General features: G+C 32.8%; 2 protein-coding genes and 1 long non-coding RNA gene across 3 annotated transcripts; 2 read left to right on the plus strand and 1 right to left on the minus strand.

Moving 5' to 3' along the window:
• On the plus strand, positions 1,618-5,934 carry LOC105168507 (isoaspartyl peptidase/L-asparaginase 1). Its single transcript, XM_011088613.2, has 4 exons — positions 1,618-1,942; positions 2,449-2,682; positions 3,634-3,720; positions 5,167-5,934. The coding sequence occupies exons 1-4, from the start codon at positions 1,781-1,783 to the stop codon at positions 5,647-5,649; spliced, it is 966 nt and encodes a 321-aa protein (XP_011086915.1). The 5' UTR covers positions 1,618-1,780; the 3' UTR covers positions 5,650-5,934.
• On the minus strand, positions 8,063-14,026 carry LOC105168508 (probable galacturonosyltransferase 11). The gene is made up of 2 exons (XM_011088614.2): positions 13,323-14,026; positions 8,063-10,029 (listed from the first exon to the last, which is right to left on the minus strand). The coding sequence occupies exons 1-2, from the start codon at positions 13,476-13,478 to the stop codon at positions 8,581-8,583; spliced, it is 1,605 nt and encodes a 534-aa protein (XP_011086916.1). The 5' UTR covers positions 13,479-14,026; the 3' UTR covers positions 8,063-8,580.
• On the plus strand, positions 18,161-19,326 carry LOC105168509. Its single transcript, XR_848342.1, has 2 exons — positions 18,161-18,238; positions 19,010-19,326. It is a non-coding gene; the product is annotated as an uncharacterized LOC105168509 (long non-coding RNA).

Below are 20,348 nucleotides of genomic sequence, written 5' to 3' on the forward strand. Positions count from 1 at the left end.
GTGATATAATTATGTAGTTTTTGAACAAAAATATGAAAATATCACTTTTTTGAAAGTTTAAAATTTTATAAAAAATAAAATAAAAATCGACGTTGAATGGATTTTATTATAAAAAAATGTAAAAGTCTGATTCTGAATGAGTGTTATAAAATATACTAATTTTGAAAAATATGTAGAATTATAATTTAGGTTGAAAAGAGGTCTTGGGCAATTTAGTGTTAAATTTGTACGAAATTCTAACAAAAACTAACAAAGTGGTCAATTATTGAACGAATATTATCACTAGAAAAGCATTAATAATTTCTCCAACAATAAAAAACTGTCTATAATTTTATTTAATTTTAAAAAAGCTTAACTTCTATTCCACCCGATCATAAGTTTTTATTGTTTGCAAACGAATCTAAGAATGATGACAACCTAGTCTGAAAAGAATGAAAACCTAGTCTACTAAGCTAATCTACAAAGGATTTGATTCGAAAACGATCGTTCTACCGAACATAAGCTTTGCTCGTATTGAGTTTCAAAGCTGCAAACCCCTTCTCACCATATGCTTTGGTTTTAAGAAAATGGTTAATCTCCAACGTTGCAAGAATATTGTTAGCGATACAAAAGTCTAAAACTATTAACTAAAGAAATTGATTAACATTTTTCCGACTTGTCACATTTGGGAATAAGAAGAATGAAATTATGAGGATTAAGAATATTAAAGACAATAATACGTTTGAGATTAGTACTGATAATATGTCAAAACTTATTAGAGGCAATACCATCAGGTCTGGGAGAAGGGTCATTTGGAAGATCGATTCGTTTACCTCTGCCGCTGTGAAAGGTTACATAAAGTTCACTTCATCTCTTACTTAGGTGTGCGTGTGTCCAAGTCCAAGTAAAAAGCTGGGCAGGTGTAGGTGTGGTGTTTTCGATGAAGAAGAGAGAGAAGGCGACTTGCCTTTGGAATTCAATGCATTTGTCTTTGTGTTGTTTATAAAATTCAATCAACAACCAATTATGCGTAATATCAAATCTTGTCCTACATAATAAATCCAACCAAACATGCCCCAAGAAAATAAAATACTAAGTGATGTTATTACAATATTACTATTTTAGTGAAAAAAATAAAGAAAAAGACTGAGACAATTTGGAATTAAAACTCCATTTGGTAAAGTACAAAAAATTTGAATTTGATTTTCTATTTTAAATTATATTATATTCTTTATTTTGATTTATATATATATGCAATGTGTATAATAAATAAAATAAATAATAAATACATGGTATGTATATATTAAATAAAAGAGTAAAATTTATTTGATACTCGACTTTTATAATTATTGTCAATTTGATACGCGAGTAATTACAAATAACTCAATTAGTATCCAAATTTCACTATTAATGTTATTTTTGTGTCCAAATGTTCAAATGTAAAATGAGTATTATATAAAAAGATAATATCAAAATAAATAAAAAAAATAGTTAGATGTTAAAGTGATATTAAAAGTGAAATTGAAATATTTAAATACTAATACAATATTATTAAAAGTGAAATTCAAATATTAATTGAATTATTTAAATAGTAATACGACGTTTTTACTCTTAAATACTATAGAAAATGGGGGAGGATTTGGATAGGAAATTCAATTCTACATAGGAATATTGGAAGAGGAGCCCCTCTCTCTCTCTCTCTCTCTCTTTCTCTCTCTCACAACATATTATACTGTACCATACTACAATAATTCACGCACATAGACAACGGAAGCTGCAGTGGTAGGTGGTGGAGGCGGCGATGGGTTGGGCAATAGCACTGCACGGTGGCGCTGGTGACATCCCACGGTCGATGCCTCCGGAGCGCCGAGAGCCCCGAGAAGCCGCCCTCCGCCACTGTCTCCAGATCGGTGTTGATGCTATTAAAGCTGGTCGATCACCATTGGACGTCGTCGAACTCGTTGTACGTACTTGTAAAATCAACTTGTTTGTTCTTCCTTTTTATGTTTTTGTACTTATACCTGCAATCCGCGTGGTGTGGTCTCCTCGTTTTGGTTTCCTGGAATGATTTGGTGGAAATTTACTTTTCTTCTGTTCTTACTGCGTGTACTGCACATGTCTGTACTTTTGTATGCTGATTGATGATCAGGCGTGTTTCTACTGTTAACTGAGCTTGTGAGAATTTTTCTAGATTGAAGCAGTGCAACACGGTTGAGGTTATATGTGTTCCGCATCTATGTGAATGGAGATAGTAACTTAGAGAAAAGAAGTCAAACTATTGGATTATGCGTGGAGTTTCACGTTTGGATGTTGCCTGTCTTGAGACAATGCTCCAACTTTTTTGCACTGTGAAAACAAGAGAAACTCTATGTCTGTTGATCTAGGGTTGGAGACAGCCCTATTTTATGTTTTTGTATAAAAAATAATAGAAATCGAGGCTTTCTTTCTAATCTTAGTTGAATTTTGCAGGTCCGTGAACTGGAAGATAATCCAAATTTTAATGCTGGCAAAGGCTCTGTGTTGACGAGCAATGGCACTGTAGAGATGGAAGCTTGTATCATGGATGGAAATACAAAGAACTGTGGTGCTGTTTCTGGTGTTACTACAGTTAAAAATGCCATTTCTCTAGCAAGGCTAGTTATGGAGAAAACTCCTCACATCTATCTCGGATTTGCTGGAGCAGAGGCATTTGCAAGGGAACAAGTTAGATATGATTTTCTCAGTTTCTCTTTCAGTATTCCTTTTCCATTCAGTCTCTTTTTTCTGTGATAAAGTTTCAGAAGATACTTCGATTAGATTCTATTTCAACGTTGTGCCGTCATATATCTACCTTTTACGTGCTATTTGCATCTACTTTGGAGTTACTTTCAGCATATTATGTTCTGTGGTCGAAATGTTGCTGCGTGCAAGCTCATGGGCTTATTGGAGTACAGGGCTGACCTAAAAGTCTGTTCAAGGAAGTGAAATAGTGTATAGGAGGCTCACATGCTGATCATGTGTTCATGCTAGTGCAAATTAGTGACACATTCAGACAAATTCCACTTTCTCTTTCTGTTTCTCTAGGGATGTTATGCAGATATTTGCCCTTCACCTGTACTAAAGTCCGCAGAGGTAGTTTACTATCAAAATTTTCCATATTTGGAATACTTTCTATTCCGAAAACCATCATAACAATAGCTGAAAATGAGCTTTCTTGTTTAAAATTATAGCTTTTGTGTTCAACACTCATGAAATTACTCACCCTAATTCCATTATTCCAGTTAATTTAATTTAGTGTTGAACTTATCACTTTGTGTTCAACACTCATGAAATTAGTTACCCTAATTCACTCATAATCAATTTACTTAATTTATTCGTTGACGTTGATTCTCTTTGTTTTTGCTCTGTAATGATGCTCCTCTGTTTTATGCTTTTGCTACATGAAGTGCTCTCGAAGTGTTAGTTCTTGAAATGCATGCATGAGGCCTTCTCTGCTGAATGTTTACTAGCTTGACTATGTAATGCATGCAGTTTAAGTGTAGGTTTTCTACCTAAGGTATTTATTAATGTAATTGTGCTGCATATAGTAGATTCCATGATTTTCTCTTGATTGTAATGACAATGGTGGTTTCTGCCTTCTCTCCGTTTTGCTTATTGGTCCTTGTTTTGGTGAAGGGCATTGAAACTGTTGATTCAAGCTATTTTATAACTCCCGAAAACATTGAGAGACTAAAACAAGCAAAAGAAGCTAACCGTGTTCAGGTATGTTCTTTCCTTGGCATCTTTCTTTTTACCCTTTGCCAATCTACGTGAAACCCATTGCCCCCTGCTCCAGCTCAGGAAATTGAGTTTGAAGTGTTATTGTGTTTAAACTGTAAAAGCTTTTTGCCATTCATTTCCAATTGACAACCTCTTACTATTTTGATCTCTTGAATTTCTAGAGTGATTGAATTCGTAGTCCCCACATGGTAAGTCGTAACCCATTTTATATCTAATTTTGTGTTCCTGATTGTAACTTCTTGACACAACACTTAGATATGTTTGATAAACTTGTTTGCATTTTCTTTCCACAAAACAGAGTGTTCCGTAATTTATGGGAGAAATACAAACGCAAACTGCGTTGCCAAATTTCTGAGTACTCGCGAAAGCGCTAGCTGCAGAATATAAAAAATGTCTTCACTCACAGGAAAGTTAGATACCACCATATTTCTTTCCACTCTCATCATAGCAGAGAAGATATTTAGTTTGCATGTTAGGACAAGAAGACATGTGCATGTTTAACAGGCAAACCCGTGGTTTGTGCTTGCATCAAAATCATTTCTGGGAAGTATAATATAAATATGAGGTCCCTTTTAATTTCTGAAACTTTCCAAAATTCTGTTTTCTAAATTTATAAAAGTACCTGAAGTATAAAACAGTTGAACAAACTTTGACACAACACAATCCATCAGCATCTAGTCAACACTGAACCATCTGAAAGCACTAAAACTAGCAAGAATGCCTTTTATTGTTTTTCAGCTTTTCTTCTTTGCACCAGCAGGTCATGGGATTCAGCAAAGATCAGAATTTTCATAGGAATGAAGCATGACATTTTGTAGTATTTAAGAACAAATACTTCCTGACATTTGACATCTGCTCTTGAATCTTCCTATGAATCTTCCTAGCTGTTGAACAATGTAAGCAAACATTTAAGTAGGTGTGTGCAAACCGGTTAACCGAATCGATTTCCGGTTAACCGAAAGTTCGGTTCGGGGTTTTGTAAACTCGAAAACGGTTTGGTTTTAACCGAACCAAATTCGATTTTTCGATTTAAAAATCGAAAAAACCGTTTTTTTCCTTTTTTAAAAAAAAAAATATATTTTGATATTTTAAGCCGAAATTGTGATATTTTTTCAATTTTATCCAAAAATACAATACCAAAATACCAAAATTAAATTCTAAATTAAATACCAATATAATATTAATATATTATATATTAATATATATAATATTAATATGTGTAAAAATATATTTTATTATTTAAAAGTTCGGTGAAAATTTTTAAAAGAAAAACCGAAAACTAAATTTTCGGTTCGATCCGATTTTTCGGTTTTCTGCACACCCCTACATTTAAGGATATGCTCCCAAAGCCTGTGATATATATCTCAACAAGAGTTTGGTCATACAATCACTGAAATAGCAGCTAATGTATCTGTCATTTCTTTGTAGATCGACTTTACACAACCAATCCCAAATGTTGATGACGAAGCATCACTTCTTAAAGGTGATAGTCAAATTGGAACAGTTGGATGTGTTGCTGTTGACAGCAAAGGAAATTTAGCCACTGCTACATCCACTGGTGGATTAGTCAACAAGATGGCGGGAAGAATTGGTGATACGCCCATCATTGGAGCAGGCACATATGCCAATAGTGTATGTGCCGTCTCTGCTACTGGCAAAGGCGAAGCCATAATCCGTGCTACTGTTGGAAGAGAACTGGCTGCTCTTATGGAGTACAAAGGGCTTTCTCTCAGCGAAGCGGCAACCCACATTATAGATGAGTGTACACCAAAGCGCACCACTGGTTTGATCGCCGTGTCTGCCAAAGGAGAAGTTACGATGCCATTTAACACAGTTGGCATGTTCAGAGCATGCGCTACCGAAGATGGTTATACTGAGGTTGGAATTTGGCCCAACGAGCCATGTGATTGATTGTTATATCCCTGCAGAAATTTCGAATTGTTCTTTATTTAGCAAATTCTCCGGTATATCAGCTGTTTGACGTTACTGACACTTGAATGTTGGCTGATATTGAACATATTCTTCAGTTCTGATCGGTAGTTCCGGAATTCTGTGACTAATTTCTTGAATATAATAGGTCATGCTGATCTGAACCATAATAACCGTCCTTCTTATTTTCCTTGGGCATCACAGAGTACCAAGAACCGTGGCTATGAACTTGGTGTTACCCCCCGCTCTGAGGCTGTGATGAAAGAATGCAAAAAAGAAAAAAGGAAATTAGAGAAAATGTATAAGGAAAAAATTTTGGGTTTGGTTAGAAACATTAAAGGGTGAATTACCACCCCTTGAGATTAGGTCTAAATACAAAAGTATTTTTTATCTTTGGAAAATTGTAATTACATCTATTTCGAGAGTGTTAGTGCAATGTACTTTAGGTAATATTTATGTAAGTTCTATTTTGGGAATATTAGCGCAATGTACTTTAGGGAATATTTGTGTAATTTTACTAATTAGATGTACTTATGATTATAACTATAATATCAAAGAGTGCAATTGTGATTTTTCAAATACTTATCATCATTTTAGCTATTGGCCAAAGCATATACCATAGTTCTTACCAATTACTGAAACACTTTTAATGAGTTTAAGGTAGTCAACGTTTCCTTGCATGCTAAAATGACGACTAATAGTTATTGTATCATTGTGGCTAATGATTATTGATCTATTGCAATATTTTATTTTTAACTATAATAATTAACCATGGAAAAATACATTTTTTTGTAGTGGTGTCTACTAAAATTTATTAAGAGAATTATCTTTCATTTCTCTTGGAATATGGGGAAAACCATTTACTGTTCTATCAATCATAATTATATAATTTGCGTATACTAATAAATAATAGTACTATCACTTCAAATAAAAGTCAAAAAATTTAGAATAGATTTTCATAGTTGGAGGAGTCAAAATTATAGATATGTTGGGAGGGATAACGTGGTTGTTCACCTCTTTTATTTTTCAAACTCGTTCATAATTTTATACTTTGAATTGTCTTCTCATTAATATTTAGAGGAGAAATACGCTAAATTAATTTTATTATATAATCAATTCATGACTTATCGATATAGCCAAGCAAGAAAAATATTTTCTATACAAGCCTAAAATACTCTTGAGTTAAATTATGCAAAAAGTATAAAATTTTGTATAATTAAATTAGTAAGTCTTGTCATGTTGAGAAGAAAAATAAGAATTAATTGATAATATGTGAGGAACCCAAAAGGGGTAATGCTTTTGAAAAGTTTGGTCAAGTTTCTTTTACTTTGTGCAAGGGCCGGACATTAATTCGGTTTGTGTCGTCGATGGGTAGAGAAGGGGCGAGGGCGAGGGCGGTGGGCTGGGAAGTTAGCGGCCAAGGGCCCACGATTTCTTATAGGGAAGAAGATGATGTTTGGCAGTAGCGAATTTTTTTTTTAATTACTTATAATAATTGGATATAATATAAATAATCAGTTATGAGTTTATTTTAAATTTTACTTTATTATTTATACTAAGTATTTATTATAAGTTCAAAATTAGAGAATAACAAGTACATAAATTTTAAAAATAAAAATTTCTTTTGGTGTTAAAAATTTATAATAATTTGCGCAAGTTAGATATATATATTTGATATTATTATTATATATCAATATTTTTTAATAATCTGTTATTAGACATATATTATATTAATATTCATAATATTATATTTGATGATGATGAATATGGTTCTGGTGGGAAAAATTATATAGGTATAAGATGTACATATAAAAAGTTTAAATATTTTCAAATATTTTATATTTTGTGATGTGACCATGTGATATTGATGTTTTAGTCCTATTTACGGGGTAATTTTGTCAATTACACATTTATCCTCGTAACAACTGCAAAAATAAATACATCATAAAATTATCACAATAATCGATACAAAGTAAATAAGTTGTTAAATTATCATCTTACCAAATATTCTAATACCAATCATGAAATTATCTAACCCAGACTGGTCCAAAAAAAATGTAGATTAACCCAGTCACCCTTGTAAAGTATATACACTTGTTATATGATATGGACTAAATTCGGGCCAAGCAAATCTATACACTTGTTATATGATTTGGACTGAATTCGGGCCAAGCAAATCTAGGTTAGAATTTTTCTCAAATTATCTGCACTACAAACATATGTGCACATAATTAGTTATCCATGCAACAAGAATAGCCAAACATTTTGGTGATTCTTCCAAATGATACAAGAAAGCAAATAGAGAAAACACTAAACTTGGAGAATCAAATAACCATAGCTTATATATTACTGCAGAAATGAAAATATAGGCTTCAAAAACACCTACACCACCTCATCATTTTATTGTCTGTTTTATTGCACTACTTGACAGAAACAGAAATGAGAACACAACTCAATGAACTCAGCACCATACATCTGTTTGAAAAACAAACTTTCTTGCTAAGCATAAGCAGATTTACAAGACGCTACGTACTTTCAACGAGAGCAAACGAACACTAGAAACTGTATATACAAACAGAAACAACAGCAAAAACAATACAATCTAAGCGATAATACGACTTCTAAAATGCTGATAGTACAATATGCTAGAGGTAAAAACAATTTCATCTGCCAAAATGAAATCGCCTACAACTCTCATCTCATACATGGTTTCTTTCTAGTGTGTGAGAAAAAATTCCCCTTCCAAGATTTTGTAACTTGAAATAGGTGAAAGAAGACAAGAGATCCTCATCAATCCAAAATTTTTACTATTCTAGTGCTATACTAATGCAATCATATTCTTGAAAACTTGAAAAAAAAAAAAGAAAATGGAAAAGCAATCGGATTGTACCCGCAACTCAGGACTATCATATATTAACTTGTCGCACAGTCCTGAAGATATCGGTGTGTCCGATTCACATATTGCTCCCACAGAGGTCTATACCTGCCAATGCTCAACTTTAGCCACGGTTTCATGTTCCCATTAAAGTGAATCACTGCTGCAGTCTCGATCAAACGGTTATCGATATTCAGGTCGTAGCCCAATCCCAAGACATGCCATCTTCGATCAAGAGGCTCAGTCAATCCGTAAAAAGCTAGCAGTCCAGGAGGAAGTGTGCCAAGCTTCCACAGAGACTTATCAGTATTCTGTTCTTGCCAATAGTGATACCTTGTGGTCACATTTGCCTTTCTCCATGCGATCAAGTCAAAGACATTCATGCCAAATGCCCATCCACATGCCTGCGGATCAACTTTGGTACTGATAAGTGGGTTCGAGAAGTTGAGATATTTGTAGTACCGGTGGAAAGCTTCAAGACAAGTTTCAACTGCCCCGTTCACATTTCCATGCAAATCCAGTGAAAAGAGAGGTGTCAAATCCTTTTGGACGACAACATCATCATCAAGAAAAACAACCTTCTCCAACTGGGGATAAATCTCAGGGATGTAGAATCGAAGGTGATTTAACAATGAGATGTACTTTGGATTATGGAACTTCGGCTCGAAATTAGAATCATGTGAACCTTCAAAGTAGAATTTTCTTGAATCTGTATCTTGTAGTTGTTTCACTACAGGAGAATAAGATGCATTCAACCAAGAGAAGTCTTCAATATTTTTGACTTCTATTGTAGCACCTCTAAAATCATTACTAAGGAACCAAGCCTGCATGGCCCCATACTTCACTCCATTTGTCACGACATGGAATACAAGCTGCTTTGGGTGTTCGGCATTAGAGATGGTAGAATTAATAACAACTGAAACAGCCAGAACGTTGTCCGAAAATATACAGAAGTGGAAAAGATTATTGTCCACTAGTCGGGTAGAGTTTCTCCTATCTTTTGCAAGCTCTTGTATGGACTTGCTCTGGAGCCAATCGGCTGTGAGTTTAATGTCAATGCACTGGAGGTTCTTGGGTAGAGACTCAGCAACTAGTTGTCCAAATACTGTACTCTGAACAGTTGCTGCATTTGCACGGTCTTCCAGAGATTGAATAAAGTTTTTCAAGGTTATCATTGTGGTTGCAATATCATAATGTGCATCTTGCGCCTTAAAAATGAGTGCCGCTAAACTTTTAATGATTGGTTCAGCTTCATCTAGAGATATGGGCTCCTCTCTCATTGCAGCCTTGGAGAGCAAGAACTGACAACTCCTTATTTTAGAGCTAAGCTCCCATGCAAGATGGAGATTGTTGTGTTCTTTTGCAATAACAACATATGCTTTGGCAAGGGCCATTTGCTCTGCCAATTGTCTTGCATATGATCTAGCACTTAATATTTCATCAGTTATATTTCGACTCTCGTGGACAACATTTCTGGGATGTATCTCCTGGAAATAACAGGAATTTTACACTTGAGACCACATTTACATGAATAGCAAGTAAATTGCTGGAGAAAATATGTCACAGGAACATATCAAATTGCTTAATACAGCATCGTAAACAAGAAAGAAACTGAGAACATAAAAAGAAATCAAATAGTGTACCCTCTTTCTAGCTCAACAGAGAAGTTTGAAGCAATAAACACAATGATGCAGACGAAGTAGATCAAATGCTCTATCTTATTACATACAGTCAAAATGTGAAATTGATAGCGGAAAATTGTAAAGCAAGCTCAATCTCAGGTTTAGCAGTAAGGCTCCAACTGAGATAAAAAAAAGGAGAAGTTTCATATAGAATGCACAAAAGTCCTGAAATACAGTTAGGAAGAGAGACACGAATGGGCCTTGCCTATATTTCTTTTCAGCAGTTCTATTGGTTTTGGGCTTTCCATCATATATCGGTATTTTTAAAGAAAACTTGATTTGGTGTTTTAAGTTACCAAGGACTAAATGACACTAACTATAGTGTTGCACGTCAATAAAGTGTGAAAAATTTAAGAAACAAAAAGAGGGCGAAGAAGACACTGAGGACTCTGAACAAAGTGCTAATCTGTAACTCCTCAGATGCATCAAATACCGAAACTTCAGAAACTACAAAGATCCCTGTAAAACCTTTTTAGTATTCTCAGAATCCCAAATTTCTGTTATTCCACATTTGATATGGATGCCTTATGCTTTCTTGGGAAGGTAAATAATTATTACTACTCTCTTCTCCAATGAAGTAACTGGCAGATTCAAATAAGCAATGACCTAAAAATTTGGCCATTTGACTAAACCGTTAGGCCTAAATAAACGTGAAGATAACTAAAAGTATAAATGTATGCTATTTCCTACACTTCGGTGGGACTTGAGCCTAGTGCTTCAGCCCCTTTCACTTTTTCCACCGAGAATTAACAATTACATGATGGACCCTAAACATAGTCATTTCCCAAAGTATAGATAAATTGAAGAATGTATCATATTAAATTATCCCTTTAAAATATATCAGATGTTAAGAATCCAGATTTGGAAAGATGAAGAACTAAGATAACTCCCAAGTAGAACCAATTAACAGATTGTGGGGGCAATAAAATCTCCAAGGTATGCAGCTTGATTCATTTATCTCTTTGTGCATCTCACTCATCAGCACAACTGAGCTTAAACTAAACAGGAAAATATGGTACAACCAAAAACTTCTATTTGGTAAAGTTTGGTGAGGAGCTTAAATATATCAGGCTCGACATTATCACTTGAAATTCTTTTTAATGAAACATCATAAGTGGGTTACTCCACCAAAATGAGGGTCCTAATTCTGAACCCCGGACTCAGTTTTAAAGTTTACTTCTAGTCGTTTCCATTTTAGGGAAGGCCTCTTCTAACTATCCTAAAACTGCAGCACTAAGTTTCATGAAACTCATGTCATAGCTGAATTTCAACCTTCACCATCAATATCTAATGGATTGATTTGCCTTGTCATCTTAGTTTCTTTCCAGATAGCCAAAGAGTAAGTTAAGACAATCTACATAGACTTATATGGTCCATTCAATTCCAGGAACTTGGTTACACAAACCCCTATTGGTGCCATAACCTTTAAATTTCCCACTATTTTTCACAGCTCACACATCTCAGTAGAAAGTTTCCATGTTGCTGCTTGGTCTTCACACTTTTAGTATTAAAACATACTGCACTCAGTTGAATATCATTGACGTGCTGTTGGACCTCAATTGAACCATCTTAGGTCATGGGTAGGAAGGGCAGCAGGCTCCCTTCTTTTCTTTTTTGGTTTTGGGTGGGTGGGGGGGGCAACAGGAAAGGACCTCCAGAGTTCACCAAGAAATTTTCCAAATGAATCTTCAGCAGCTATCAGTCTTTTATCTCTTTCCATGTGCATATTAACACAACACCACAACCTCATTGTACACCTTTAAATAGGAAGGAACCTTCGTTGTCCCATCAAGTTTCCCATTTCTCTAATAGTACTTCCATCCAGCTAACCTGATCAAGTCCTCGAAAGAACTGGCACACGGAAGGATAGCTCGCAGATGCCCAATTATCTTCTACTGGTCACCAGATTGCATATAGAAATGTCTTGAGATATCTTGTTAGACACATATCAGGTAAAGAATGGACAATTAGAATTACAAGAATGTAACAAAGGAAGGACCAGACCACTGACGAGTGAGAGCCATAGGGACTAGCTACAAAATCTAGCTTTAAATCAGGTATTTCAAAGAGCAACTTTAAATCAAGCTTTATTAACAGTTGACTGGGTCCATAAATACCTAATATGGATCCTGGTTCACTACGGCTCCACAGATTTACTATTTTTCAGTCTCTTACTAGAGCACCCAATGTAATCATCATAATGCAGATTTGGCATCCATTACAGGTGTCTTTTATGTTTTGGTGTCTCCCTGAAGTATCTTTCTCTCTGAATTATGTTATGGAGATGGAAACACATACTACGCAATGTCCAACTTCCTCCATATTGTTAAATTCTATACATCCAGACAAATTCCTCATCACATCGAAGCCTTTACAGTTGATCATTTTAGAATGTCAAACTAACACAACTCTTCGTCAACAACAGTTATTCCAGAAATCAACTGACAATAAAAATGAAGCCAACCATGTGGCAGTACAAGTGGCACATTCTATGGAACTATGGCACAAATTAGGCTATTAACCAAGAGCAAAACCACTAAATAGCAATGGATGTCTAAAGGTGATAGCATAACTCTTGACATTCTTGTAAGATCCTAATATATTTACTTGAGATATTATCACACAACCAGAGTTATTATTCATAATATTAAGGGCTTAATCTTGAAATATTTTTTTTACTTGTACACATGCTTTATTCGGAACGGCCTTCAGGCTGTGAATCCATACACTGAACAGTTCTATACTGAGAAAAAACATTCCACGCTCAGATTCACTTTTAAAGAAACATATATATACACACAATGAGAATTTTCTTTCCAAGCAACAAAATTAGTCAGGGCATCTAATCTTCTATAGATCATTCGGGCAAAATAAAGGCGAAAGCATCAATTATTCTTGGATCAAGTTCACAAAATTTAAATCATATACGATTTGATTTTTATTATGGATTTCAGGAAGGAGTGAAAATTCTTATGTTATCAAATTGATAGAGTACTCATTCAACTCAAAGTGGCAATTCCACAAATCCAAGAACAAACAGAACCCAGACAGAAACAATAAATAAACATCAGTAATAGAAATAGTGGCTCTAGTGTTACCAAGACAGGCTGTTCCACGTGATCCTCATCATGATAGTTATGCTGAACAGCAAACAAAACCAAACCTGCAATCAAAGACAACAAAAGAAGTGCCCAGATCCAACACGACAGCCTCCTCCGAACCGGGCGCCGAAAGTCGGACGCCCGCCGCCGCATCTTTCACCGGCTTCTTCCACAATTTAGTGCCAAATCAAGAATAGAAGACAGCCCATCAATCAAAAAGGATCAAACCAACCGCTGGAAGGCAAAAGACGGAAATCTTTCACCTCCAAATCAAGAATTGTTGAAGACCCACTTAATAATTCTATCTCAAAATCAAGAACTTGAAGCAAAACTCATCATGCATGAGATTTGATGATCAGGATAGACCCTTTTCAAATTGTTGCCATGTGCAGTACGAAATGCAGATATGGGAATAAGAGGGGCAGTATGAATCAATTGCTGAGGTGATTGCCAGTAGGAAAAGGGGTATCAATCTCTGTGTATCCAGGGAGTATAGATTGGTCTTGAGTGTTAGAAAGCTCTGTCACTTACACAAAAATGTCACCTCTTCTAGTGAGTAGAGAAATGTTAGTGTGTGTATTTTCTTTGTGTTCATTCAGAAGGGAGCAATTTGGGCAAATCTAGTGAAGAGGGGAGGACCAAGACATGAAGAGCATGTGCCAGTTTCCTACTAGCCCAGGTAATATCTATTTTTACTAGTGGAATTTTTAGTGTAATGCAGCATAAAAATGTTAAGTAAATATCTTTTCCCTAAATAAAGAAAAAATCTGTAAATTGGAAATTTGAAGTGTTTTTCTTGAGTTAAGATTGGAAAAACATGTCAAAAAGATGATTTTCGAATGGGATAATCACATCTGCACCTCCTAACATATGATATATATACACAAATTATCTCTAATTTTTTAAAAAGTTATATATATATATATATATATATATTCATAAAAAAATATCATTATCATTTACAAACCATCTCCGCTTTATGAAGAAATACACCCTAAAAAGTATCAATATCATTATATAAATTGCCACTACTTTTCGATTGTCATGAATAATTTGTGTATACTCAAAAAGAATAATTTATGTAAATAAACCATGGACATGCAAATGCAATTATTCCATTTCAAATTGGAGAATGTATTTAGATGGAAATCTTGAAACGATTATTCTCATGACACGGCAAAATTGCATATTAGTACAATAAAATTTATTCTTTTTTTTTAGTCCCATATTTTATAGAAATATAATTCTAATGGCTACTCCCATACAGATTTTTCTGTATACAATGTCTTTTCCTTTGTTTTTTTTTCATCATAAAGCAGAGCTTTTAGGCTAGATGGCCATAAGCTTGTTATGTAGTTGAGAGTGAATTTTTGGCTTCCAAAACAACCCAAAGCCAACTATTTTATGAATTGATTCTAAGAGGGAATTCTTTGATAGTTAACTTGCGATTAAATTGTCATCATAAATTATGCTTGATGTGTACGTTTTCATGTCATTAGTATTAAATACATTACATGTTAGGAATACTATTACTTTAAGAATAAAATATCGTTTACCAAATAAAAAAAAATGTTGTTTTCTTAATGAGTTACGGTAATTTTGTAAAAAGTTGGAGAATCAATTTTGATTTTTTTGAATAAAAAAGTATAAAAAAAAAATATTGCGGTTATATACGTCTAACTTTTTCCATCTCAAAGATAATGAAATCCCTGGAGAATATAAACTTTCCCACTTTGACCCGATGGTTGTGTCGAGCCCTGACAATCCTATGCAGTCGACAAGGCTTGACCTAAGCCTTGGCCCTTGGGCTATTGGCTAATTTTTTTTTTTATATGTAGGTAATTAAAATTTGATAGAGCTTAAATTCAGCTAAGTCATCTGTCATCAAGTCACTTAAATAAGTATCTTGAACGTTCTTTAATCTTTAACGTGGATCATAGACAATGGCCCATGGTAAAAATAAGAGAGAGTGACAAAAAAAAGGGCTTATAAAACTGTTTTAAAAGATAATTTTGTGATTTATAATGTCATTAAAAAAAAAAAAGAACTTTGTTATTCATTTTCTTGACTTCAAGTCAAACACAGTCTTAAAAGAAAAAAAAAAAAAAAAAAAAAAAAAAAAAAGGTTTTAAAACAGAATCATGGCTTTCTTTAATTTTTGAAAAAAGCAATTTCTTCTATCTCCACATTTTTAAAATATTTGTTTTCCAACTAATTAGAACCACATAGTTTCACTTTCTACTTAGTCAAGAAAAAACGATTGCTTAATCTTGTGATTTTCTCAAAATTAAATTATAATTATTTTCAAAATTTTTATTGATTTTATCTTTATCAATTTATGTATTTGATTTTCGACCTGCTTGTTCTTTGTTACTTTTATAATTTTTTTTATTTGACGAATAAATTTTAGTTTTTTCATATTATTTTATTCAAGTATCTCAAAATAAATAAACAAACTTAGATATAAATATTGATTATGACTAACTTAACCCCTTGCTTGTGAATAACAAAATTCTTATGGAATTTTCCTCGGAAGATTAATGACAAAAAGTATTTTTGTTTATTCACTATTGAAAAAGGGTCTAAGTCAATTCTTTAAAATATGTTTCTCTTTCAACTTTCTGTTCTGCTTTAAATGATTTCTGGGAGTGAGTTTCTAAAAAAAAATTTATCTTGATGAACCAATCAGTCAATTACAAGCAACAAACAAAAATGAAAAAAATGAAAAGATAGTTATTAAGAGACTGTGGAATTTAGGGGATCTTTTATAATATTGAGTGTAGAAGCAACGCCAAATATGAAAAAAGTAAGTTTTAATGTGGAAGAAACAAGACCAGATGTGCAAACAAGAACACATATTTCTAATTTTTCCAAAACTACTATTACCCCAAAAAAAGAACTCGAGTTGAATTTAAATCAGATGAGAATAGATGGAGCGGCTTTAGAGCTGTGTGGCTTCAACTTGCCTCTCATTGTTAGAGTAATTGTTTTACGAATTAGTTATACTTGTGTCATGGTATGTATGTAACTTACAATAATAAATTATATTAAGGATTGATTATACTTTGTCATCCAAATTATGGTCGTTTTTACATTTTGGCATCTAAACCTTTTTTTGTATCAACTTACCATCTCAACTTTATGAAATCTTACTTTTCGCCATTTATAACTATTTTTCAACAAAATTTTTTATCGAAAAAGCATTACATGCAGTGCACATGTGATATTTAATAGTTATGTGATGTGATATTTTCACGTATGCACTGCATTTGATGTTTTTCCAGCAGAAAAATCAACAAAAAAGGGGTCTTATATGGCAAAGTGTAAATTTCACAAAGTTGAAATGGTAAGTTGATACAAGAAAAAATTTCGATGGCAAAGTGCAAAAAACAAGTATAGCACGAATGACAATGTATAATTTACCTTATATGAATTTAAATTTTTTGATGAATTTGTACTAACTATTAAATTTTGACAGGACTAAGCTAAATTTCTGACTTTGTGACTGCTTTGACATATCTGAATAACTCATTGAAGTTGTGCAACATGTTCACCTGTTAATTACTAGGAAAGGTTAGTTGTGTTAAAGTCTTTGATCATTCCAAGTTTCCTACAAATAGATAATGTCGTCAAGTTAATGATGCTAGTACCAAGATCACAGTGAAACTTTACTAAAATTAATCCTTTCAATTATGCAAGGAATAGTGAAACCCCCTATGTACTTAAACTTTTCTAGATAATTTTTTTTTTTGGGAAAAAAATTTATTCAAATAAGGTGGGGATGAAATTGCTTCAACTCTTCCTTTATCCTGGGGCTGTTCATCTTGTTTTTCCTCCATGGTGGGCTTTTGCTTAATTCCTCTGGTATTGGCTTCTCAAGTTGCTTTCTTTGACATTAAGGGTTAATTATATTTAAACTCCTCTAAAAATATAAAATAACACTTTTTTTAAGAAGTTTTGAAATTATATTTACATTATTTTGAAATTCACTATTTACACCTGTCCTATTCGTTAGAATTTGGACAAAAAATACTGATGTTAGCAAAAATATTTTATAAAATTTTAATTTTACCCCTCATTCAGCATTCCCATATAATAATTTTGTACTTATAAGAAAAAAAAAATATAATGATGTTAACCTCTCCCCCTCCCATTATACAATATTTATCTCTTTATAAGTACAAAAATATACATGTGAATGTTAAATGAGGGGCAAAATTAAAATTTATGTTGCTAATATCAATATTTTTCGTCCAAATCCTAACAAAAGGGAGTCAGGTGTATTCGTAGAGGGTGTAGATGTAATTTCAAAATTTATTTGGAAAAAAGTATAGTTTCACTTTTTATAGAGAGTTTAAGTGTAATTAACCCATGACAGTAATCTTGATTGTTCCTAGGCAAAGTTTCTCGAGCTTCATTAGTAGCCAAGTCGGCTAATTAGCAACTTGCACCTCCAAATTTGTAATTTACATTGATATCTCCTCAACAGAAAAAAGTTTACACAAACATTTATTGAGAAAATTACATCAATAGCCGTTTAAAGAGTGTATTTATAATTTTTCAGAAAATGTGGAATATTACTCATATAATTGGATTTAATTTCAAAAAGTATCAACGTAACTTATCCTAAAATAAATAAGCAGTCGAAAGAGCGACTACTATTTATTACAAAGTAAATGGTTCAGATAATATATATTACCAAAATCTGTTTCTTTTGGAATAATATTATGTAATAGATTTTGAAAACATGTAATCCATTGTTGGTTTCCATAATCCAATTAATTACTCATTTGTCTATAAAAGGGCCTCGCTCGCAACTATTAGCATTCAGCAATATTATTATTGTAGGTTGAAGATGGCAAATATTTGGAAATCATTATTGTTGATTGTCGTCCTTGTTTCTCTCACATCATGTAAGCCCTACTACCTTCTTATTCTCTTCTTTAGCTTTTTATTTTCATAAAAAAAATGATTAAATTATAAGGAGTTCTTTTGATATTTATTATAATTTGAAATACTTCTTATTGTATTGTTTGAAATACCCACTTGAAATGAATGGTCATCTAATACATAGTCCCTCATGACAGCCCATTATGAGGAAGTGTTTGTTAGACAACTGTTAATTTCAATGCGGCATTTGTAATTTTTAAACAATGAGTGAGTATTTGTAATTATGACAAATTAACTTCATGGGAGATTTTTGTAATTTATCCTGAAAAAAATTAATGAATAAGAAAGAAAGTAGGCAATTATTTAATTAATCATACGTGTTCTTAGTATTTGAATTATATATAAAATATTTATTTTAGCGGAATTATCTTCTGAGATGAAAATTTGAGTGCTTTAATAAAAAAATGTATTATAAAAGTCAAAAGTTCCTTAGATTATTTAAGCTTGAATCTATTTTTCAACTATATTATTACGATTAATTGATTCAAATCATATATATCTAAGTCTGCATATTGAAAATATTTTTAAAAAACTTTTAAAATCATAGAACATATTAATCAAAGCATAATCCGTTTGTTGCATAGAGCAGTGGATGTACATATAGACATACCATGATGCAGCTGCAGTCAAATAGTCATCACTGAAAGTAGTATTTCTTTGGGATCGTTGGGTATTTAATTTAAGTTGATGAATTATGTAAGTTCTTATTCTTACATTATTAATATGATATGCAGTTGAGAAAGGATTGGTTTCTGGTAAGGGCTTTTGCGTTGATTCTTGGCTGGCTCCATGTAATGTACAAGGAGTAAGAATATGTGTGGCGACATGCCAAAGCAAGTATCCTACACTCGTCAATTCTTATTGTCAAACTAGTGGTAACGTAGCTAAATGTGCCTGTGCATATCGTTGCTAATCAATGCACCTACTAGTGGTAAGGTAGCTGAATTTATGTGCGCATATCCTTGCTAATTAATGCACCTTTTTCTTAGACATGTAATAAATATTGTAAACTTCTATATATAAGAAATAAATAATCTTGTGTTGCAATGAATTACTATTCAGTTGGTGGGAATTAATTATGTTATATTACTTGTATATATCTCTTCTTTAGTCCAAACCACGTATGCTTAAATGGGGTATTAACCCTTATTTTATTTTTTTTTAAGTATGCAATTTATTACATAATTCAATATATTTGAATTTCTATACTGATATAATCTATAGTAATTTAAAAAATAAAAAGAAATGTACTTTCACTTACAATTTGCGGTTGTGACACCATTACACTAACTTTTTTGTCGTGTCGATTATACCCTTAATTAAGTTGGTTTTCTTTTCTTTCTTTATTTCTTTCTTTCTTTTTTTGAAATTAATATGTAGGTTTATGTATTTTATTATCTTTTACAATATATTTTAAAATATGAAGGATTATTTATTATATGCATGCAGGAGTAACGTGGAATGACGACTAATATATTAATAATTCAAATTAACAAATACTTTCAAACTAGACAAAAAAAAAAAAAGAAAAAACAAACAAACAATAACAATAAACAACTATTGAAGTATAGAGACGCGCATCTATATATGTGGAACTTGAACCCGCAACCAAAATATTTTAATCTTATCAATCAAACAAACCTCATCAACGGTATGAGCCCTTGTCAAGTTTATCAATTAACTAAAACAAATCAGTGGGATTTTGTAAATCATCCAAGTAAAAGTTAGGAGTACTGTCTCCTTTTCAGTGTAAATTCAAAACAAGTACAATGCGTTGTTACAATAATTATTTAAATTGAGATATGCGAAAATAGTCCTTACTACATGACCAAAATATGGGAGAGTTGCATTTTTTATATGAGACAATTGCACAATTGATATCATACTTTATTAAAATTTTTCGTGGAAGTGACAACTTCAAACTTAGAATTTTCTAACATGATATTTCAAGACTAGTCTTTAACATCATAACAACCTTATATTAGGTCCCTTGTACTTTGACTTATTTTCTGGTCATCTAAATTATCGTGAAGGGGATATTTGAATGCAAGTCCATCTACTTTGAAGGCCAGT

The sequence above is a fragment of the Sesamum indicum genome, linkage group LG8 (genome assembly GCF_000512975.1).
Source record: "Sesamum indicum cultivar Zhongzhi No. 13 linkage group LG8, S_indicum_v1.0, whole genome shotgun sequence".
NCBI lineage: Eukaryota > Viridiplantae > Streptophyta > Magnoliopsida > Lamiales > Pedaliaceae > Sesamum > Sesamum indicum.

Bases quoted from the DNA above. Each gene is read 5' to 3' on its own strand.
- LOC105168507 (XM_011088613.2), top strand. From the start codon at position 1,781: ATGGGTTGGGCAATAGCACTGCACGGTGGCGCTGGTGACATCCCACGG. The intron at 2,683-3,633 runs GTTAGATATGAT...GTTTTGGTGAAG, and splicing joins AGGCATTTGCAAGGGAACAA to GGCATTGAAACTGTTGATTC. The intron at 3,721-5,166 runs GTATGTTCTTTC...ATTTCTTTGTAG, and splicing joins AAGAAGCTAACCGTGTTCAG to ATCGACTTTACACAACCAAT.
- LOC105168508 (XM_011088614.2), bottom strand. From the start codon at position 13,478: ATGCGGCGGCGGGCGTCCGACTTTCGGCGCCCGGTTCGGAGGAGGCTG. The intron at 10,030-13,322 runs GTAACACTAGAG...TGTTATTTCCAG, and splicing joins ACGTGGAACAGCCTGTCTTG to GAGATACATCCCAGAAATGT.